The sequence below is a fragment of the Hippocampus comes genome, unplaced genomic scaffold (genome assembly GCF_001891065.2).
Source record: "Hippocampus comes isolate QL1 unplaced genomic scaffold, H_comes_QL1_v1.1 scaffold7, whole genome shotgun sequence".
NCBI lineage: Eukaryota > Metazoa > Chordata > Actinopteri > Syngnathiformes > Syngnathidae > Hippocampus > Hippocampus comes.
In genome coordinates this window covers 1,624,318-1,647,440 of record NW_017842060.1, presented here as the reverse complement: position 1 = coordinate 1,647,440, position 23,123 = coordinate 1,624,318, and the positions used below count along the sequence as shown (strand labels likewise).

Sequence of the window (23,123 nt, the reverse complement as noted above, 5' to 3'; positions counted from 1 at the left end):
GGGGGGGGAGGCGAGAAGGAGTGAGACGAAGTCAAGCTAGTGGTGAGAAAGGCAGAACCGGATGCACTTGCACCGTCACGGTGGGCTTCAAAATAAAAGTGATTCTGTCTACTTCCGCTAAGGAAGTGAAACCGTTTTTCATTGATTGCTGAAAAGGGACGTGCGTTTGATCTTGGAAACAGTCATCTAATTTAAATCCATGGTAATGGTGCGGTGTTCATTTGCAGTGTCAGTTCACAAGAATCCTGGTTATTTTACAAAAGATTGGTTGGTTTACATTAAATTGATGTCAATTTATGCTAGCTCCAACTTAATTGAAGCGAAATCTATGCTAACTCAGGATGAATCCATGTTCATTCATGATAACATTTAACGTGCAATGACTCAAACATAAAAGCCCTTCCATACATATTTACATACAGATGTATGTATATGTTTATATGTTAAGATATGCTAAAATTATGTTAAATGACAACATATTTGTGTTAGAATACAATAACTGCCTCAAGCTATCATTTTTAATATTTAGCTTGGTAGCAAAGTGCACACAGCACAATTCACCGGCTCCAGGATGATAAATCCTGTCCGGACATCTGTCAGGCTCGGTGACCCCGCACAGATGTGTGAGGTGTCACGAGTTCACCGTGACGCTTGTCAATCCGCATCGACCCTGCTTTGCCTTTGACAGACGGCTGCAAAAACCACATTCAATTATTACATTTTAACACCGCGCGACGCCATAACTGTGCTGCGTCGTACTGCAGAGACGGTCCTAACGGCTTGGTTTGGAATGTGAAAGGTTTACGTTCATTTACAAGCAAGTGATGTTGATTTACAATCAATTTAGTTTAGTTTATGATAAATCCACATTGTGAGGACTCCGGGTCAATTCAGAACAAATCGACATGAATTTATGCCAGCTCTCTGTTACATTCTGACAAAGTCACATGAATTAAGGTAATTTACGATAACCCTCATTCATGTCAGATGTCTCCGCCTGAAATGACAATAAATCCTTGTGAATTCACAATAATAATCTGTCTTGAATTACAATACAGTGAGCCCACGCTCTTTGCGGAAGATGAGTCGGCCGAAGAGTACCAAAAAGTTGTGGATAATTGAGATCTACTATATTACTATACTATAAAGGGTAAATGCAGACAAAAAAAATATATGAAACCATCCAAATTCTTGAAGGTCCTGCTATAAACTATCAAAAAGTGTTTTCCATGAAAAAATGGGTTACCTTCCCGCACCCCCCAAAAAGTAAAAAAATAAAATAAAAAAAAAATTTAACAAAACAAAAATATGTTAACCTATGAAAAAGTATTTCATTAATTTATGAATTTGTGATCGATAAATTTTAACCGGTGACAAATCAACCTTAATTTACTGAGAATCCAAGTTCATTTTACAATCTATCCATGCTAACCGAACACTATAAATCCTTCTCCAGTTACATCATGGCGACTTATGTTCAATGAGGCTAAAGCCACGTTAATTTACTCCGAAGCCCTGTTAACTTGCCATACATCCGTGTTCATTTACAATAAATCCAACTTAATTTACAATAAATCCGCGAGCCCCCCCGGCTGCAAAATACATACAAAACGACGCCCGTATCCACATCCAGCACAATAACTGTACTGCAGAGTCGTGAATGTTTGGCTTTTGTTTTTAATTAAGTGTACGGCTGCAACCGGTCATTTTGCTGGAGGCTCCATGAGACTCCCTCAGGAGCCCACCGGTGGTCCCTGGATCCCACTTAGGGACGCAAACAGCATAACTGTTTCAGTAGCAGCGCTCCCTCGCACAAATAAACCGTACTGTACACACCAGGGCTACCAAAGTGCTTTTTATTCTGGTTTTATATGAGAAGGTTGTTTATGTACACACTTAGTGTTAGTTCACTTATTCGTTGGCTAGCTAGTTTGGATTTTTGGCGTGTTAATCACGCTGTTAGCCTCGTGGGTTGTTTGCTACGGCATTACAACTAAATTCAGTTTTATTTTATTTTTTTTAAGCATCTGCTAGTATTTATTGGTAATGTGTGAACTCACCCCTCAGTTAAGTGGATCAGTCTGTTTTATGGTTCAATCCCAGGTGTTTAGTTACTGAGCTAGCTAGCGCGTTTGTTGGTTAGTGCAATTAGTGAGGTAGTTCACTTATTTGTCGGTTCATTTTATCAATAGTTTGTTAGTTCATTTATTTAAATTCTTAGCTACCTTGTTGGTTTGGTACCCGTGGTCCATTTTGTTATGTTGAATCCCAGTTGGTTAGCTTGTTAGTTAGCTACTTCATTTGGCTGGTTAGTTCATCTAATGAGTTAGTTGATTTAATATTAGTCATTCGTTATGATTTACTCTGTTTGGTGTGTTAGTTAAATCGCTATCTTATCACTTAGTTTGTCCATTTAATGTGTTGCCAACGTGTTAATGATTTAATTAGTTAGTTAAATCCATTCCTTTGCTACTTTGATCATTCAAATAAGTTTGAATCACTGCCAGTAGTAGTTTGGTCACTTGTTTCACATGTTAGTGAAAAGTTAGTTTGCGACACGGTTCATTTATGTTCGAAGCGCTTTTTTTTCTTTTAAGGTGTGTCTGTTACTTCTGTTTGTTAGAATTCATTCTGTGAAGTTTTGATCACATGATGCTCGGGTGTTGGTGTAGTTGTACGGTGTTAAAATCATCGTGTCATCATGTTACATTAGCCTTGGTGAAGAGAAGAGGAGACGAGACGCTCTGGGCCGTCACTGGACGCACTAATGAGACGGGAAATGATGCCAGACTGCAGTGACAGACCATAATCCCACAAAGACCCCAAATCAAACCAAAGATTCCGCCCCCCCCTGCCCCCCGCCCTCTGCAGAATGAAGCTTTCCATGTCTAAATAATTGCATCCATCACTCTTGCTTGGAATTTGGAGTGTGTTGCTTGACAGCGGGGAGGAGGATTAGCATGTCGTTAGTGTTTGCTACGCCTAGACTAAACGCTATCAGGTGACAATTTGCTTCGATGCCGAGAAAAATGCCCACTGGCTGCCTGCTCGGATATTTATAGCTAGTTTTGCTCAGTGTTTAGTCAGATGGACAGGCAGGCTGCAACCTTGCGTTTTTTGTTTGTTAGTTTGTTTTTTTCTTTTTTGGGAGGGGGGGGCGTGGGGGGGTGGATTATCATCATTTGCATTTGCAGAGAAGAAAATGTGGCTCTGTGTTTGCATACACTTGCAAACACACACACGCCTAAGGACAGCATTTAAAGGTTCAAGAATCTGTATTGTGATATAGCTAATAATATATGACATTATAAAGCCTCAGCATGCTCATTTTTATTTATTGTATTTTTTTTAGGCGGGGGGGGGGTCCCCTATTGGTTTGGAGCACAGTTTCAAACAACATAAGTTAAATACTAATGACATAAATGTCAGTCAGTCAGTTACACACCCGGTAGGTCCATTTGTAGGACTGGTCATGTTTGGATCCCCGTTTTCTCATTGGCTGGTTACATGTGTAGTCGTTCGTCTATTTGTATTCATGGTTATGTTTGGATCATAGTTAGGTCGCCCATTAGGTGGGTAGGCATGAAGTAGTTCGCTGGTTGTTATGAATTTACTCTCTGAGTTGGTCTTTACACATGTGTTTAGTTCATTTGCTTTACATACGGACACATACAACTCTGGAGAAACCACACATCCGACTCGACTCTTGACTGGCTCCTCGTCATTTAAGATTGCGTTTCCACTCAACGTATGATCCAATTTACACTCGTTTACTCCAAAAAGAGAATTTCACCCCCACCACTCCAATGCCCTGGCAAAGTGCTGACGGTTTGGTTAGCAACATCTGAGCTTCAGGTACACTCACAACTAGATTTTGCCAGGGAGCCTCTGCCTTGGAGGAAGGGTATCCACATTATGTAATCATCAAAGATACGCTTCCGAGAATCTTCCGGATGATGATGTCATGACTCCCTCTACCACTCTTTGTGCGTGTATGTGTGTGTGTGTGTGTGTGTGTGTGTGTGTGTGTGTGTGTGTGTGTGTGCGTGTGCGTGTTCCGTAAACTCATGCAAGTCTCTTTCATTCTGCTGACATGAACTCATTTCATGCATTTTTCACTGCGTCGCTGTCACCACGCCTTGTTCAGATGCCGTTTTACACGCACGCACGCACGTATACACACACAGACACACACACACACACACACACACACAGACACACAGACACACACACACACACACACACACTCGGTCGAGGATGAGTATCTAGGCCAAACATTATTATCACCCCTCTGTCTCCTCCCATGGGTGTGTTTCCATGGCAACCATCGCATCACCGGGAAGTGTCTCATTCCACGGCACTGTCATGGATACGCACACAAACACACGCGAACACACAGTCACGCTGAGAACTGGTCGGCCAATCAATACGCGTTGATCAGTTGGCGGAATTGCCATGGAGACCACCCAAGGGCACGTCCCATTTTTGCGCACGCACACCCACGCCACTGAAGTTGACCTGGTTATTGCTCAGCCACATGAAGCGGTCAATGGTCTACACGTGCAGACATGCAAACACGCGTTGAGGGGTGTCGGTGTCAACGTAAAGTTTCCGCTTTCGCAGCAGGCGAGCACCAAAATGTAATTACAGTTTGCGTGGGGCTTCCCCCTGACAATGTGGGGAATTATTTAAATGATAACTTGTAGGATCAAATTCGATTTTTATTTATTGATATTATCTTCAGAGGTCCTTTTTTGATCATGTTTTTAATGGCTTAACCTCTGTACCTTTATTGGGAAATATTTTTGTGGGTATGTTTCACTTTCATATGATTTGATCAAAAGCGGCAAAGACAGTAAATCAGTAAATTGTATCATATTGGATATATTGGAAGTTGTTATCTTTCAATTTGGAATAATTGTTTCTAAGAAAAAATATTCCGAAGTACTATTTTTCATGTTTTTTTTTCCTTTATTGCCAAAATGGCTTGATGGCTTTATCATTACGTAAGGCTTCAGGATTCGCAACATGTATTCCCAAGATGCCGATTCAATTTCATGAAAACTAATACAAATGCATTTTAGTGTGTTCACGTTGTTTTTTTTCCCCTGCACTAAAGAACAAAAATAAACACTTCAGACCAAAACGGAAGACTTCTTTTGTCCTTTCAGGCATAGGTTTTAATACTTTTTTGTGGGTCTACTCATGCTAGACATGTCTATACGAGCAGCTGGCTTTGGGGGGCAGAATTCTTTTCAAAACTCCAAAGGACCCCAAATGGCCACTTCTAATCTAAACGGAAAACTCCTTGTGACTCATTTACACATTTTTTGTGGGTCTGCTTTTGAAAGACAGGTCTCCCAAATTTCATGTGGCTAAGCGAAACTGTCTTTGAGGTCTCCATTTTGAAAAATGTCCTCGCAGGCTAAGCTACAGAAGATGGATGGAGGATGTTGGGGTGGGGGGGGGGGACAAACTAACACTCAAGAAGGGGTGGCACAATAGAGTGCGAAGCATCTTTTCTAACAGAGTGCCAAGTTGCTTAGCAACCTTTAGCCTTGACGACAGGAAGTGATGTCAGTAGAAAGAATACACATGGACGCACACGTGTGCATGCCTGAGGCGCGGACGCACACATTAATCGCCGCCCTGATCATTGTTACGGAAGGACTGGAATAATGGATGCTATCTGTGCATGGGTTAAAAATCACAAATTAATCTTGTGTGCGTGTGCCGCGTCCATTAACGTTGACCTGACATACGTGACGCGAACGTGGACACTAAGCCGACTGTTGAGGAGGGAATCCATCTGCTCAGCCCTTTCGGTGCCTCCTCCGTTGAGATGACGTTGTCATCAAGGCTCACGGCGCCGCGCAGTGGTCAGCAAGCATTCACTGCACATGGGTCCCGGCCCCCTCCATATTTTTTTTTAATTGGACAAAGTGGGACCCATTATCCAGGAAATATCGGACCGTATGACTCATTTGCAGTCATTTCGATATAAACGTGATTTAACAAATGTCGATTTGTTATTAACTATTTTGTTTTCTATTTGTCGTCTAACTGGAAATGGCAACAAGGAGTTTGAACTGTAAAGTTGGATAGTGTATTCATTTTTTTTTTTAAGTAAGTGCTTCTGTCTTTCATGTTTTTAGCATTTTAGTCTGTTTGAAATGCTAATGGATTTCTATAGCACTTTCGGATAAAAATCAAGTACTGTACTGTTTTTTTTTAAGCAAAAATACTTTAGGGCAATGATGGGCAATCTGTTTTTCAACAGAGTTTGCATCCACTGTTTGAGATTTGATCTATGACTGCGTTCAAACCTTCCAATTCTCACACACAAAAAAGTTTTTGAAAAAATCTTTAAAATGTACATTGTATATCAACATAATGGACATATTTGGTTTAATTCTCTTCCTCACGTCCATGTTTGGAGTTTCCAAATGAAATGAGATCACTGTCGAAATGAAGAGCATGTTTCTTTGCCTTTTGTTAGTTTTGTTTTTCGCAGGCAAGTAACCAAAAGCATTTGACGTGCCGGGAAACAAAAGTGATGCACGCCGTGAAATTTGGGTCAGGTTCATACTTGAGACAGGTAATGTTAAATACAGGTAATGTTAAATAAAAACAAAAATAGATTTTCAGGGTCCAATGTTTTTAATTAAAAAAATAAACAAAGGGGAACAAATCATCCGTGAGAATCTTCACTTTCTGTCCATTTCATAATCAGACTGGGGAAAAACTACCAACGAAATACACTCAGCTCCACGAAACGCACCGCGGGTGTGTGGATTTTTTTCCCTTTTCTTGCATCCAGTGTCGCGTGATTGCACACACACACAAAAAAAAAAGTGGACCAAAGATTTGTTTTCCCATTCATGCCAAATGGCCACAACGCAAACAAAACGTGTCCCCGAATGACGACGCCACAATCGCTTCGTCACAATGCGGAAAACTGCCCCGAAACGCCGGCTTAGTCGTCCAAGTGTGCCAAAGAATATTTACAAGTGCGCGCCGTTGATTCAAATCCCGGCGAAGCGAGGAAAACCGTCCTAAAACGTGGGAGAAGCCATCAAAGTGCGGCGACGAATATTTACATGCGCGAGATCCTTCACAGGGGAAGTGACCAAGTTCCGCACGGAGGGAGGGAAGGAAGGAAGCGAGACTTCCTGGTTTTCTACACGGTGAAACGACGGGCGGTGAGACGTGAAGCTTCCAAGCATCCCTGAGTGAATGGATTTGCAAAGTGGCGTCAAGGTCGGAGGCGCAGCTTTTGGCTCCTCCTCAACTTTGACATGCCCGTTGTCATCATGGTAAATCATTTAGTTGAAAAGTTTCGGAGGGATGTGTTCCAGTTTATGCCTTGTGGCGCTTCAACTTCCTCTCGTCTTTGTACTTTTCATTTTGAAGCGTCAAAGTCTGGAGGTCCGGGTTTCCGCTACTCCTGGCACTTCAATCGCAGCGTTGAACTTGCTTGATGTCTTTTTTCTCTCTCTCTCTCTCACTCACTCTCCGTCTTTTAAATTCCAAGCAGCATCAAGGCTTGGGGGTCTCCGTTCCGGCGATGCCTCGCGGCTCTTCGTTGTCAGCATTGGTTTCCTCCGAGTCCTTCTCTTTGCTCTTCTTGTGTTTCTTCTTCTTGTGTTTATGCTTGTGCTCGCCGCCCTCCTTGTCCGTCACTTTGTGCTTCTTGTGCTTTTTGTGTTTCTTGTGCTTCTTGTGTTTCTTTTTCTTCTTCTTGTCGCCGCCGCCGCCCGAGGCGGCGGAGGGCGAGTCGCTGCGGTTGCTGTTGGAGCGCTGGCTGGCCGAGGGGCTGCTGTCGGAGGCGTCGTCGCCCTCGCTGTAGTCCGGCACGAAGGCGGCCTCGTCCGTCTCGCGGGCCAGGTCCGAACACAGGCGCTGCCGCCTGGGCTCCGCGCCGCTACCGTTCTTGTCCTCCTCCTTTGTTTCCCTTCCCTCGGCTTTCGATGGCCTTTCTCCTCGAGGCGCCTTCCTCTCCTCTCGGACGATCTTGACTTTGGGGGCGGGTTTGCCGCCTTTGCTCTCGTCCTTCGACGGCCTTTTCTTGTCCTCCTTGACCGCGACCTTCTTATCGGCTCGGGCGGCCTCACTCTTCTGCGGCGCGGGTGACGGCGCTTTGGGAGGCTCTTGCGGAGCCGCGACCACTGCCGCCACCTGTTGCATCTCCTCCTCCTCCTCTTCATCATCCTCTCGCTCCCACTTGGAGCGAGGAGGCGCCTGAATGAGGAGCTGCTCCCCAGCGTTTGGGGGGATCGACGGCGTCGCCTGATCCGAAGTGGCTGACGTGTCTCTCTTCTTCTCCTCTTCTTCCTTCTCCCGAGAGGGCAGCTTGGGCTCTTGAGTGGAGCGACTTGAAAAGGAGGCGGAGGAACGAGGACGGAAATTCAGTCGCTGCTTTAAAAAAGAAAAAACACCTCTCAGCACATCGAGCCCTTACCTGGCGGCAGCGGCAGGTTGACACGACAAGACCTTGCGGCTAATCTTAGGCTTGGTTCTCACCGTTTTCGTCTCCCCTTCTTTCGCTGCAAAGAAATGATTGGAGTCATTGGACATAAAATTTTTTTTTTAAATTCTCAAGCCATTCTTTCATGGTTGAACATTCCCAAAATTTTGACTCAAGAGTCCATAGTTTTGATGGTATTTAAAAAAACTAAAGTGGTGTACTTTGACACGCCACAGAATTTGCTTACCGTCTTTGGGAGGGGCATTGTTTTTTTTCACAGTGGACGCAGTCTTCGGGGTTCTCTCCTTAGAAACGCTACTGTGAAGGCAAGTCAAGCATCAAATAGGCATTCAAAAATTTGATAATAATAAAATCCAACTAAACAAGACTTTGTCGTACGCACCAGTCAGATTTTGCCACTTTGTCCGCAGCCTCCTTGGAGGCGGCGCTCGGCTTCTCTTGGTTGTGTCCCTGCTTCTTGCCGATGGCCGATTTCTCCGCGATGGTCATTTTGTCCAAGCAGACGGATCTGCCGGCGGCGCTTCCAGAGCTTTTGCGCTCTGCCTTCTGCAGCTTTTCACCCACGTCGGCATCTTTCACCGCCGAGACCCTCTTGGAGCTCGATCCAGACGTTCTGTCGCGCTCTTTCTCAGAAGTCCTCTCCCGGTCGGCTCCCGAAGCCTTTTCTCGATCCCGATCGGAACTCGAGGCTTTCTCTCGCTCTCTGTCTGAAACTTTTGCACGATCTCGGTCTGAACTGGACGCTTTCGCGCGTTCGCGGTCTGAAGTCTTTTCTCGGTCTCTGTCAGAAGCTTTAGCCCGATCTCGCTCAGAAGTTTTGTCTCGGTCTCGATCCGAAGCCTTTTCCCGATCTCGGTCTCTGTCTGAACCCCGTTCCCGATCTCTGTCAGACCCCGAAGCTTTTTCCCGATCTCTGTCTGACCCCGAAGCTTTTTCCCGATCTCTGTCAGACCCCGAAGCTTTTTCCCGATCTCTGTCTGACCCCGAAGCTTTTTCCCGATCTCTGTCCGACCCCGAAGCTTTTTCCCGCTCTCTGTCCGACGCCGTACCTTTTTCCCGCTCTCTGTCCGAGCGCGAGGTTTTTTCCCGCCCCCGTTCGGAACCTCTCTCCCGCTCCCTGTCCATTCTCCAGTTTCCCGATCTCTGTCAGACCCCGAAGCTTTTTCCCGATCTCTGTCTGACCCCGAAGCTTTTTCCCGATCTCTGTCAGACCCCGAAGCTTTTTCCTGATCTCTGTCCGACGCCGTACCTTTTTCCCGCTCTCTGTCCGAGCGCGAGGTTTTTTCCCGCCCCCGTTCGGAACCTCTCTCCCGCTCCCTGTCCATTCTCCAGTTACTTTCCCGCTCTCTGTCCACTCCCGAGCTCCGGTCGGAGTCTTTATCCGACACAAATGACTTCTCCCCAGCCTTTTCTTTGTTGGACGCCCCATCAGAAGATGCGCGCTCCTTTACGTCGATTCCTTCGGAATTGCTGGCAGGTTTGTCCGCCTCCGGGTTGTTGGCAGCACCCGATCGGTCCGCGGTCGTCTTCTCGGTGCCCGAAGATGATCGGTCCGAGATGGGGTTGTCTTTTTTTCCGAGGTCTCTGTTCAGGGGGGTGCTTCTCTGGGTCACTGGCTTCACCTGGATATAGACAGCAAAGACGCTCCATGTTAGGTTGACTTAATGAGTTGACTTAATGAGACACCTTAGCTTTGTTTGGGGCTCGGGGGGCAACTCACAATTTGTGGTGGGTTCTATATCCCCTGCTGCATGATATATGATTCTATGCCTTTAAAGCCTTTGAGGTGAACATTTCAGCTGAATGACCATCATGCATTTTATTTTAGAGTTAGCCGGTCCTCCCCTCAAGCATCTCCAGTTGGTCCAAAATTCTGCGGCTCACTTCGTAACTGGATCTCGAAGGGGGGGTGTAACTCACATTCTGGCCTCTCTTCTACACAGGCTCCCTGTACATTGTAGACTTGACAGTAAAAATCTTGTTTTAAATCTTGAAATGGTCTGCCCCACATGGGCTCCTTCACCTCAATGTACCTGCCAGGTGCCTCGGGTCAGCCTACATTTTTATTCTTTGGCTTTCGACTCAGCATTGTTTGTGTTTTATTGTGTTTAGCATTTTGTTTTTGGTCATTTTAACTGTCTTTATTTTAGTCTGACTGACTTTATTTATAGCAATTTGAATACAGCTGTAGTCGTTTTTCAAGTGCTCTACAAATAAAAGTTGGGTTGAGTCTCTCACGTACGTCATCTTGGTGCTATGTCAGACTTCACATTTGGTGAGGTATGCTGCATTGGTCATGTGGATGCACAATAAAAGTGGGCACGCAACATCTTTTCCCCATTCGGTGTGGGGGTTTCCCTCGCATTAAAAAGTAGATACATGTGCGGATCCCGGACGAAATTTAAAGAGTCTACATTACAATTTACATTTTGGCACCTAAAGAGCAGATGTGCAGCTCGGCTGAACCAAACTCTAGCGCCGATGGTGCGTGAACGCCGTTTTGTGGATGTTCTTGTGATAAGACCCACCGGTAAGTCCATGAGAGGCCTGATGGCACCTCGGTCTTTGTCCGCCCAGACAATTTCACGGCCCACCAGGACAGGAAGAAGACCGGGTCTATCGGAAGGGTGGGAGAATCTCTGGAGCGGCGACTGATGAGGTTCATGCAGGTGCGAGAAGACCTCGACTCCAATCCCAGGTCCGTCCAATCTCCGGAGTTTTCCGGGCGGAGACCCGAGTAAGGAACGCCCCTCCTCACCCAACCGCGGGGGAGGACGGTGGAGGTAGGGGAGCACTTGGTGGGGCAGGGGGATGAGGCCACCACCATGCAGGGGGTCTCTTCGGCCCCTGTTGTCGTTACCAGGCCGAAGGTTCTCGTGGAGAGACGGATGCGGCAGAGGGAGGCCCTGGGAGAACAGTGGGGGTGTCTTTAGGAGGGGTGGTCTTACAGAACCAACTTTAGACTTTTCCTTTTTAGGCACACTTGAGTTGTGGGTCTCTTCGGGCTTGGTTTTGCTGGTCTTTGATGTCTTCGCAGCGGCAGCAGCCGCCGTCGTTGCCGCCGGTGCTGCAGATGAGGGCTCCTTCTTTTTGGTCACCACAGGTTCACTAGTCTTCTTCTTAACTTTGTCGCTTTTGACTTTGGAAGCATCCGTCTTGGCTTTGGGTTTTATTTTCTGACTCTTCTCCTTCTTATTCTTGTCGGTCTTGGGCGTGGACTTGAGCGAGGTTCTTGAGGGTGTTGTGGCACTTTTGGAGGCAGGAGCCTTGGAGCTGCCAGTGGATGAGGCCGACTTGGAGGAAACAGGGGGTGTCTTGTTTGGCGACAGGATGTCATCCATGGGTTCGTCTCTGACGGGCGTGGCGTCGCCCCGGTCTACAGGATGCTGCGATTGCTCCCCGTCCTCTCCGGCTTTCCTCTTTTTCACTTTCTTGGTCTTCAGGAGCTTGGCATTTGTCTTTGTTGACGACGAGGACGACGATGGAGGATTCTGAATCGGTGGCACTTTGTCATCTCGACCTCTTCTTCCTCTGCCTTGGGGGGAGTACTCCCGGTGGAGCGGGGACATTCGCTCTCGGTCCCGCTCCCGCTCTCGGTCCCTGTCCCTTTCTCTCTCCCTCTCCCTGCTACTGCGGCCCCTCTGATACATCGCCTGGTGTTGATTCTCATAGTCTTTGTAGTATTTGTTGTACCATTCCCTGTACTCCCGCTCCCATTGCCGGTAGCTATCTCGCTCCCATTGGTCATGACTGCCGGGGCTAAGACCCTTCAGGTCATAAGGCGCCAATTCCCGCGGTGGCGGTTTTCGTCCGGCGGGGCTGCGGTTCCGGAAACCGCCCGGAGAGCGGGAGTGAGACCTGGAACGGAACGGCGGCGCACCTTCCGTCCCCTCCCAAGCGGCGTTGCGGAAGGAGGGCGGCGAACCGGAGCGCCGGTAACTATACGACCTCGAGCGGGAACGGGATCTCGATCGAGAGCGTCCGTAGCTGCGTCCGTTGCGTCGGGAGTAAGGTGAGCGGGGATACGGGCGCCCGTGGGAGCGGGAACGTGAGCGGGAACGGCTTGGGGTGTACGAGTAAGACCGTGATCTGGACCTGGACCTGGAGCGAGAGCGAGTGTACGAGCGGCTGAACGGAGAACGGCTATATGATCGGGACCTGGTTAAGAAGCAGAGAAAGAAAGCAAAATGAGCTCTAGCTAAAATGTTTGCAAGGACCGCCAACATGTTCACTTGATATCAAGATGTGCTGTGGGAAATTTTCACTCCAATCGTCTGAAAATTCTTTACAACAAATGGTGGATCTTATCTCATCTATCTATGCCAGCGGCATACAGTGACAGGTGTGTCTGTTACGTGTATTGTTATTCTGTTCTTCCAAACATGTTTGACACAAAATAATGTAAATTGAGATAAGAACTGTGTGTGTGTGTGTGTGTGTGTGTGTGTGTGTGTGTGTCTTGTGACGTTTTTTGGGTAATGTTCCCTAAGATTTTTGTCACGTAGAATAAGCGCCATGGCTCTATAAATGTTGAGAAACGTCGCTCTAAGATTACAGCGATAAGGTTCGTAAGGATTGAGGCACTGACAAATGAAGTTACCTAGAATACGAAGGTCTCTGCCTCTTTGGTGCATTTCGGTACTTCATCAGCTCCTTGTGGAAGTCTTTTGTGAACTCGTCAAGCTTGGACGTAATGCTGTAAAATCAAAAGGTGGCATTTGTTAAAATCGAACAAAATGAGCTCATCGATATCTTTCCGGCATCATGTGATCAACAAACGCGTTCTTGCTCGAGGACTAATCAATTGGTCCTCAGTGCCATTTTCCCCGATTTCAAATTAGGGATTCAGGCCAGGGTTCGGATTCCGAGTGAGGGTTTCAAACAAGGATTGGGTTTTCGAATAAAAAATTTAAAACAGGGCAAGTATTTTAAATGTGAAACAATTTTAAATTAGGGTATCGTTTCAAAGTTAAACTAGGATTATTGCTCGTAGTCGTCCTAACTACTCACTTGTCTTGTCGGTGGTGCCGCTGCCTGTAGAAATCTTCTTTGGAGAGCGGAGGCTGATTGAGGGGGGAGGCCAAGGGGAGGAGTGGGGGCTGGCCGCTGGGAGCCCCCCAGGGAGGGTTGACGCCCGCTGGGCCGGGGGCATACATGGGCTGAGGCTGGTAACCCATCGTCGGTGGCGGGAGGAGGCCGGGCCCCGCGGTGTACAGGGGGGCGTATGGCTGCGGCGGCGGCGGGTACAGGGAGGGCGACACGTAGAGGGGGGGAGTGGGAAGAGGGAGTTGGGCCGTCTGCAGGTGGGTGGAGGGTGGCTCGCCTCTGCTTCTGTAAGACCTCAGAGGATTCAGCATAAGCTAAACATATGTGCCAAATGCAAATTGCGAGCAGTACATTTACCATCCCCAAAAATCACATTCAAACAAAAGAATCGACAAGAAAAATGTAAATACATTTACAATTCAATCAAAATTAACACGGGTGTTGTTTGGAGAGTACATCAGCTAGCAGATGTACTTGAATGAAAATCTTAAATGGTGTGTTTGTGTCAGAAGCCACCCCATTAATGATGGTCAACTTCTTTTAAGGCGACTGGCAAACCTTGTCGAACTTCTCAATCACTTAAAATGACCACGATACTAGCAGCGGACTTCATCAAAGACAATCTATTTCATGATATCGCCTAGTTTTGACACCCATGCCTTTTAGAGTGTGCTCACCTTTCCCAGTGTCTTCCCCCCCTGTCCCTGGGAGGTTGCTGGGGCCGGGAATGTGGGCCTGAACACAGCAAAACACACAATCGGTCATTGCTCGGACCGGGTTTACTACGGCAATCACAAGAAACACTTGAGAGCAGCGAGTGGATTTCTTACCTGAAAGGTGAGAGGGCAGCCTCGAGGGTGGAGCCGTGCCAAGGAGGGGCAAATTGTAGGCCTACAGAAACACAAACATGGTTACTTTGAGATAAAAGCCAACCTCATCATTTAGGGGTGTGTGTGTGTGTGTGTGTGTGTGGGGGGGGGTGGCTGCTACTGGACTTGCCCTGCGGTGTTTCAATGACTCCTTTACTTTAAAACGATGTACTAGGAACCCTCACGATTTTTAAGAGCCCGTTTGAAAACTGCGCTGCTGCAAACGAAGCTTCCGCCCACCAAGTTCCCAGAGTACGACAACCACAAAAATTTTTAAAGGGCCATTGGAAAATTGTTTACGCCAGATGCCAGTTTGAATCAATGATGTTAAATTATATGAAGCAAATACTCGAGTACAATGGACATTTTGGAGGTGTGTGTGTGGGGGGATAAAGAACTACATAATAAAAAAGAACCAATTTACAATATCGACAAAATTGCTGCAAGCAATTCCTCGAGCACTATGGGATTCCTCCCTTCAAATGCTGCCAAATTTGAAGCACACACACACTTGACAGATGGAGGAGTATAAACTGATTTTTTTTTTTTTTTAAAAGAGAGAGATTACTTCTCTTCATCGACCAGCCTAAATATGACCAGCCTAAATATGACGCTGGGGAAATGAGATTTCCTTGCGGGTCCAGACAGACTCACATGTGATCTGCTCTCTGGGTTTTTGGGCAGGCCTGGCTTCACAATGGGCGGCAGCGGCTCAGTCTCCCTATCAGATAAAAAGCCGAGATAAAATTACGTTTAGTTTACGTTTTCAGTGCCGCAGAGTCTGTCGAACTTACCCCGGCGGGGGCGGCTCGTCCTGACCACCAGAGACCCGAGGAGAACCGTGGTCCACGACGGGCAGCGGAACTGGCGAGGCTTCTTTCTTTCTTTCCTCAGTGACGTCAGCTTGAGGAGGCGGCGAAGGCGTAGGGGTGGGGGTGTTGGGGGCGGGAGGTGCTGCGGGCGGGGTCTGAGCCTGAGGGGCTGTCACGCTCGCGGTTGCGGGAGCGTGAGGAACAGACAGAGGCGGCGGCTGGGAGATGTTGGCTATCAGAGGGTCCTGCTGTCTGGATAGGAGAGGCCTGTTCAGGAGGTGAGGCCGCGGAGGAGGGGGGGCCGAAGGCTGGATTTGTTTGCGCCCGCGTTTGGTGTAGCCCGTTTCATTCTTGAAGTTGTTCACGGCCTGCGCGGCAAAAAGCGGGACAATTTAAGCCACCCGTAGAAGCACAAAGGGGCGTCAAACAAAGCGTTCGGCAAAGGTTACCTGTCGAAGGAACTTGTTGGCGATGAGGTGGTCAGGCGACACATCCGACTGTTTGCACGTGAAGCAAACGTGCTCCTCAGAGTCCAACAAGGTCGTCCGGATACCTGAAAAAAGAAGAAGAAAAAAAACGTTTTCACATCCTATTGCCCCAACCGGACCGCTTGAAAACAAATTGCAGGCCAAAGTTAGATGAGTCTTGAAAGGACAAATACACCTAAAAACAACCAATTTTCTCTGTTCTAAACCATATGGGGGGGTTGAGACTATTTGGTGCGTCCCCCGATGATGAACATGTACAGGAAATCATGAGACCAGTGTTACTTGTATACAACTGCAGTCATTGAGTACATATAACTAAAAACAATCAGCAAACATCGGCCATTTGGCTGAGGATTTCGGCCGAGGTTTGAAGGGCCATCATCGAGGTATTCAATTGGCCAGGCCCTAATTTTGGGAGACAACAAGTTTGCTCCCGACACCCGTTTCATACAAGCAACAAACATTAAGTGGACTTGTCTTTTGTCATAGGACACAGGCAATAGGTCTCGTGACACGCATTCAAAACTGAAAATCCTGATTTTGGTTCGAAGCAGCCATTTAAGTGTTTAGGATCACTTCCGTGTGTCCTTAATTTCTACAAAATTTGAATCGCAAGATTGACAGACGAGGCTAAACTTTAAATGTTTAATTTTCTTAACTACTTATGGGGGTCACTATGATATAAGAGGCATCAAGCTATGTTTTTCTCTGCCAGGTTTTCAAGTCAATTGACCATTGGCAGAATTCTCCATTCCGCCCAGGGATATTTTTAGTTCACTCTTTCGACACTCACATTCGTCACAGTAGCTGTTCCCGCAGCAAGGAATGACCACGGCGTCCGTCATCAGATCATTGCAGATGGGACACAGCAGCTCGTCCGGGATGGGATCGGAATCGTCCTCGGAGGACGACTGGTCGTGCGGAACGAACGGCGGCCGCTCCTTCTTGCCCTGCGCGTACGCTTCCCTGCATTAAAATACACATTTTTTTTAACACCCCCCCCTCCACCAAGGGCCAAATAATCCACCAAATGAGTCAAGATCAAGACTTGGAACGTACGCGTCGATGGCCGGTATGGCGTATTCGCCGGTGCTGGTCAACATGGCTCCTTTGGTGCCGGGTTCAGCTTTCACCATGAAACTTTGAGGAATCCCCTTGCTGGTTCTGACCTGCTTCGGACCCTCCATGCTCTTATCCTGAACCTGAGATTTGATCAGAAAATACAATTATTACCCGCAAATAATCTCACACAAACAAAAAACTTGGTTCTAAACCAATCCTATCATTACCAGTAGCATGGGGCACTGCCGAATATAGTGACCGGTCTTTCCACAACGGAAACAAAGGTAGTGAGCCGGTGGTGGTCCGACTGCCTTCTTGGAGTAACTACAGGAAAAAAAAAACAAAAACAATATCCCTCGCGTCACTTTTAATCCAACAACGGTACCGGCATCAATGTGAGCGCGTGAAGTGGGCAAAACATTCCAACAACTGTGTGAGTGAATGAACACTAACTGAATAGGGTCGTATTCGTGGTTGGACTGAGTCATCATGGCTTTAATCTTGTCCTCCTCGGATGCATTTGCGTCAACCAGGTTAGCGGTCTACAAGAGGGGGTGAGGGGGGGCAAAAAACAAACAAACAAAAAAAAAAAAAACAACAAAAAGAAGATTCAAGATCAAAACAAAGGGTTGGGGGGGAGTAGGGTAGGGGGCTGCAGGTTTTTCAGTGGTCCAAAATTAAAACCTGCGCAGTACTTTTAAAAAGCGGTCGAGGTAAACGCTACCTTGGTGAGCTGGGCGAGAGACATAGACGGTGAGGAGTCGGTCTGCGGGAGAATCAGAATACAAAACATTCAAGGTGTTACATGACTCTTTCAGATTCCCCCTGGAGTGTGGACATTCCCTCAGTTATTCTCAAAACGCATTCCTGAAGCGATGAAAGAAAAAAAAATTCCCAAGTGTGAATCATTAAATTGGACCAAGATGAACGTTAAAAAATAAATGTTTAAAAATTGATAGAAATCTTACTGAAGACTTTGCAGCATTAAGCCGACAATTTTTTTTTTTTAATGTTAAAAACTTTCGGGGAATACACTGCGCGGACCGAACTCATTCTGGTCTGGCGAGGAGCAATTGGTCACATGACAAAACAAAGAATAGAATACAAATTTGTGTCTGCTGCGAAAGACCTGCAAATTGCGCTCGTTTTGAGCATTAGCGTTCGGAACCAACACGAGGCATCAATGTCATCGTCTTGATCTGTTTCGACAGCCAGCAACAGTTTAAAAGCCATCGATAGCTTTGACTTTCCTTTCAGTGTGTGGTGACAATCTTCGGGGAGGGGAAAAAAAAACGTGCAGTGTATGCCCACATTTAGACTGCACAACACCATCCAGGCCAAGGTCAACTACTACTATTACTTTAAAAAAAAAAAAAAAAAAAAAAGGACAATTTTCATGCGCAAAAGGAGGCATTTTAACATGACTTTAAAACAACAACCAAAAAAGTAGCCTGCATGTTGGGATGTAAACTGGGCATTGGCGGAGGGAACACACAGGGAATGTGGTGCAAAAGCGGCTCTGACATGCAGAACCCACTTGAAAACCTTTATTGACAGGCTTCTGCAGCTTACAGGACAACTACACCAGCAATGACGTGGCACTCATATTAAAACGCAGCTGGGAAAAGAAAGATTAGGTGTTAGCTCCCTACACTAGTCTGTGTGTCTTTTCTATGAGGAAAATCAGAGAGGCGAGCCTTTTGAAAGAGAGCGTGGGTTATGTGCAGTCCATAAAACAAGACATCTTGTACAGGAGCAAACAGCTGACAAATGCGACTGACATGAAGAGTGTACTCAAAGTGCGGCAGGGTAAACTTTGCCAAGCTGCAAAATATTAAATCAAAAGAGCAAAGAAATCACTTGCGATTCCCCATCATCCCTGCCCCTCATTCACTCAGTCATAAATTACATTCAATCCCTTCCACGCTTCCTCCACCCCCGTCATTGGTTTCTGATAAACCACATGTTATTTTCACAGAAAATACAGTGACATTGTCATTATCATGACATTATTATTATTACGATTATGTGACACAAATATTTGCCCAAATGAAAATCGGGCTACAGAAGCCATTTCAGTAATGAAACACAAGTCACGATAGTGCATACGCACTTGGAAGCTAGCAAACACAGTCCAACATTAGAAAATAGCTTCTTGATTTGTTGTCAACAACAATTAAAAGCCCTTCGGATGTACGACGCCCACCCAATCACATCAAGAGGTGTCAACAGAAAACGCGCACGACGCAATTGACAGCATGTCGTCAGGAAGGGAGGTGGGGGGAGAGAAGTGAGAGGAGCAGTGAGTGTTGCTTTTGGGGTGTGTTTGCTTTGTTTTGTTTTGGGTTTTTTGGGTTGGTTTGGTTACATACGGGTCTCGACGATCCCGCCACAGACGTGTCAGAACGATCTCTGCGGAGACAACAGATGAGAAGGCATCCGTAAGTAACCGCAGCCTTCATCATCACCATCACATTAGGATAAGGAAAACGGAAAAAAAAAAGGACATACACAATGAACGTCCTGCCAGCAGGTTTGACACCTCCAATCGGTGTTCTGCGGACGATCACGGACGAATGCTTGGGGATGTGGGCTTCATCATCCGTGTATTCTATATATTTAAAAAAAAAAAAAAAGGCAAACCATGAAATGATGAAAATGTGACAAAAAATAGAAAAAGACCACTTATGAAAGCACGTAGTGGCTTCACACCAAGATGGGCAATTTCTTGCTGAATTTTAGGCTTGTACTGTTAAAAAAAAAGTGTATTTTGGGGGAATAACTTTAAAATATAAATTGACATGTATCGCAACAATTTCACACTGAAAATGGTGCGAAAATTTTACTTAATTTAATTGTGCAAGTTATTTCATACAGTGTGTGTATGTTTATATATATATATATATATATATACACACACATACACACACACACACACACACACAGTATATGTATATTCAATTATTTTTAAGTAGATGTATAGTGACCTTTTTTGTTTTCGGCGTGGGCCCGAGAGACTTGTGTCCTGTTAGTGTAGTGTAGGGCCAATTTCATCTCAATGTGATGCTGGCGTATTCAGGATTGAATAAAAAACCTGGCTCTGTAATCAGCCCCAAATTAGTTGCTTCAACCCGAAATGTTGAAATTCAAACCCGGGTCCCTGAAATGGTTAGTTGCTCTTGTCAGGGTAGGTGCGTTTACCCAATTTTAAGTCGATGTGCAACAAGTGTCCAGGGCTCAGTTTATCTTTTCTGGTCTCCAACCCGGGAATTGGGATAAAAATCAACATTTTTAGATTTAATACACCGCTTTCTTCAAAAATGGGACATTTTGACAGTGCATAAAATGCACAACGTGATTATTCGTCATATTCTGGTTTGGTCTGTAACATGTCAGAAAGAAGGCAAAAACGCTAACCAACGTTTTCCAAAATTAGATCTTTGCAAATGTCTCATTTTGGCTCAACATAAAGATAGTTTTTGTGCATTCAGTGATCATGACCCCCCCCCCCCCAAGATGGCGACCGAGTAGGTAGTGGTCGGCAAGTGCTCTTCAAGAGCCTTGCATTTTTTGTTGTTTTTGTCTTGTTTTGTCACATGGTGTTGTTACATCGTGTGGACCTGATGGGGACTGTTTTCAGCATTTTTGGCCCCGACATTCGTCAAAGAATAATAATCTGTGCTTGGTGGAACCGCGCCTTCTCGGCGGCACGCGTGTACCAGCACTGATTTTGATTGGGAGGAATGTCGGCGTCATTTGACTGTCGCTGCTGGACAGCCCCGGGGCGCTTGTGTCTCGCGCCCGAAGTAGGCAGCATTTTCACAGCCCCGCTTTGTTCAGCGGAAAGGTCGGTGCTGATGGACAGTCTACGGCCAGATGGATGCATGGCTTGAGGAGCCAACGACAAGAAGAAAGGAGCGTCAGCGCAGAGCCCCGATGCGTATGTTGAACTGGGAGTCACGGTTTGGAATTGAAGCGGATTTACATGGGACAGGAGAAAAGAGCCAACCTCTTTTTCATTAATGGATGCTATAGCATCTTGTTGCTTCCAAGCTTAGCTTGTAGCAGACGTGCACACATTTCAGCATGACGTCTTTGATCCACTGGTGAAAAGGACACTTTGACTCGCTCCTCTTTCATCTATAACTGCTTCAGACAACAAAGTGTATGCAGGAAAGTGGTTAAGATTGCATTATTGTCTGTGTCTAATGTGTTGTCTTGTATTATTTTGTCATTTTATGTGAACTTTTCTTTTGATGGCGGCGCGGGCTCCCGCAGTGGCTCCTCTTGTTGTGAGAGGGAAGAAATTTCATCTGTGCTGTATGCATATGCAGCACATTTGACAATAAAGTTGTACTTGACTTGATGACAAAAGTCCGATAATATTAACTGTTGGAAATCTGATTTCTGAAAATGTGTTTGATTAAAATTAAACCAATGTAAAAGTACAGGTCATTAGTTATCAATGCATGACGGTAATCGAACACTACTTTGGCCATTGGTGTTCAGGGCAGCCATTTTGGGGGTGAATTTCAGGTCTAGCATATGCCTACCATTTTCGGGTGGGATTGTCAATCCTAACAGGACACACGATAATGTCTCAAGGATCTATACCCAAACATCAAATCAGCAAGATGGCCATTTTGGTATTTTTGTTATCAGCACAACCTTGGCAGAGATCACATTCATTCGTCTGGAGGCTCGTTACTCATTAAATACATTACAAAGACTTGTTACTTTCCATTAGTAGTAAACACAACCAATTCAATAAAACACAGCATGTGCAACTTGTACAGCGAGTCGATGCTCACCTTCTCGCGTCTGTGCGTTGGTGATCTGCAGGTCGCAGTCTGTGGCCTTGAGGCGCTCCCTGGACATGATCTGCCGCTTGAGCTCACTGAGGGTGATGTGCAGACCATCGAACGTGACCGTGTTGTAGTCCAGTTTGGAAGAGAACTTGTAGTGAACACACGACATTTTTGCCACACTTTTCTTTTATAACAACAAGGGTTGGGGGGAGAGAAAGAGGTTTAGGGACGGGGTGGGGGTGGAGTAGAGACAGGCGTTGGACAACCAAACAAACGGAAAAAAAAAAAAAAAAAAAAAAAGAAAAAGGGGGAAAATGGAGGGCGGATCAATGACGCAGAGTCCTCGTTTAATCCCAACGCAAGAGATGAGAGGCCGGCGCGCCAATCGACGGCGCCATGTGCCTTTTTGTAAAGTCCTCTCGAGTCCAAAACCAAAGCGACACACACAAACAACGCCCCGAAAATCCAACCAAGGGGTCCCCCAAGGTAGTCCGAGCTCGCTTCTACCGGCAGAACGGTGTTCTAACGCCCACGTCCGCCACCAGCAGTCATATGGAGGCAGAGGAGGAACGCAAGGGAAGGCCGCTTGGGTTAGCAGCTAATGTTGCTAACCGCAGTCCAGGCAGTGTTTGATTTGGGGCCGAGGGGGGAGCCTCCCCACCTTCAGTTCTTCAGAATACAGTCCACAAAACGAGTCCACGGAAGGGATTTAAGTGGCTAACAAAGCCCTTCGCCGAGACGACAACAATTTATGAACAAACGCAGACAAAACGAGTGGCCCGAGCTAGCAAGCTATGGCTAACGATAAGGCTCCGCTACCCCCGAAACGGTGTCTTGTTCCTCTTCTGGTCCATCGGGTTGTGCTCCTTCGCCTCCCGGGCGCGGAAACAAAAAGATATAAAAAGAAGAAAAACAATTATGACTCCACACAAAAATCACGGGGGTGATGCCACAACATGTCCCCTCTCGTCGCTGTTTCATCAAAATGGCGTCGAACGGAAAGAACGGTCGTGTAAAGAGTAACAAACACATAACGACGACATAATACACGCCTTTCACTTCCGGTTTGGGCCAACAATCACCATGACGTCACTGACATTTTTTTTTTCGGGACGGATTTAGTTATCGGGAACCGTCACCTCATGTTATTCTGATTTTGTCACTGAAAAGACATTCGCTATTACATTTTAAAATTCTCTCTCTAAAAAGCTCCATCCCTGGTGGAATAATTTGATTGATGAACTGCTTCAAAAACTAAATGAAAGCACCAAACCTATCAAAAGAAATGAGCATCAATCAGTGGAACTCACCGAAATCAATTTTTGTAAATGTGAATTAGTACTACTTTGCTTATTATATATTTTTCTTGATTTCTTTTATCTTAATTTTTTAAATGTATTTTATTTATTTATGTTTTATTGTGTATCTAAGTAGCCTGATGTTTGCTTGTCTAGGATTATATTCTTATTCGTTTGTTATGTACACAATGTTTAAATAAAGCTTGCTTAAAAAGTCCAATAACAGCAAGTGGTTGGAACTTTAAAATGTTC

At 46.0% G+C, this 23,123-nt stretch overlaps 1 protein-coding gene across 2 annotated transcripts; it reads right to left on the bottom strand.

The window, feature by feature from the left end:
• Window positions 1-6,803: 6,803 nt before the first annotated feature.
• On the bottom strand, window positions 6,804-22,607 carry rbbp6 (retinoblastoma binding protein 6). 2 transcript variants are annotated; one of them, XM_019862122.1, is made up of 21 exons: window positions 21,577-22,607; window positions 19,277-19,376; window positions 19,138-19,177; window positions 17,490-17,531; window positions 17,219-17,307; window positions 16,993-17,089; window positions 16,763-16,905; window positions 16,497-16,669; window positions 15,665-15,768; window positions 15,198-15,583; window positions 15,058-15,124; window positions 14,365-14,425; window positions 14,212-14,269; window positions 13,499-13,828; window positions 13,089-13,184; window positions 11,017-12,646; window positions 9,630-10,110; window positions 8,871-9,459; window positions 8,715-8,785; window positions 8,462-8,546; window positions 6,804-8,374 (listed from the first exon to the last, which is right to left on the bottom strand). In XM_019862122.1, the coding sequence occupies exons 1-21, from the start codon at window positions 21,740-21,742 to the stop codon at window positions 7,540-7,542; spliced, it is 5,643 nt and encodes a 1,880-aa protein (XP_019717681.1). In that variant the 5' UTR covers window positions 21,743-22,607; the 3' UTR covers window positions 6,804-7,539. The 2 variants fall into 2 exon arrangements, with proteins under 2 accessions (XP_019717681.1, XP_019717679.1); XM_019862120.1 differs by having other exon boundaries at window positions 8,871-9,480; window positions 9,621-10,110; window positions 13,499-13,819.
• Window positions 22,608-23,123: the final 516 nt, after the last annotated feature.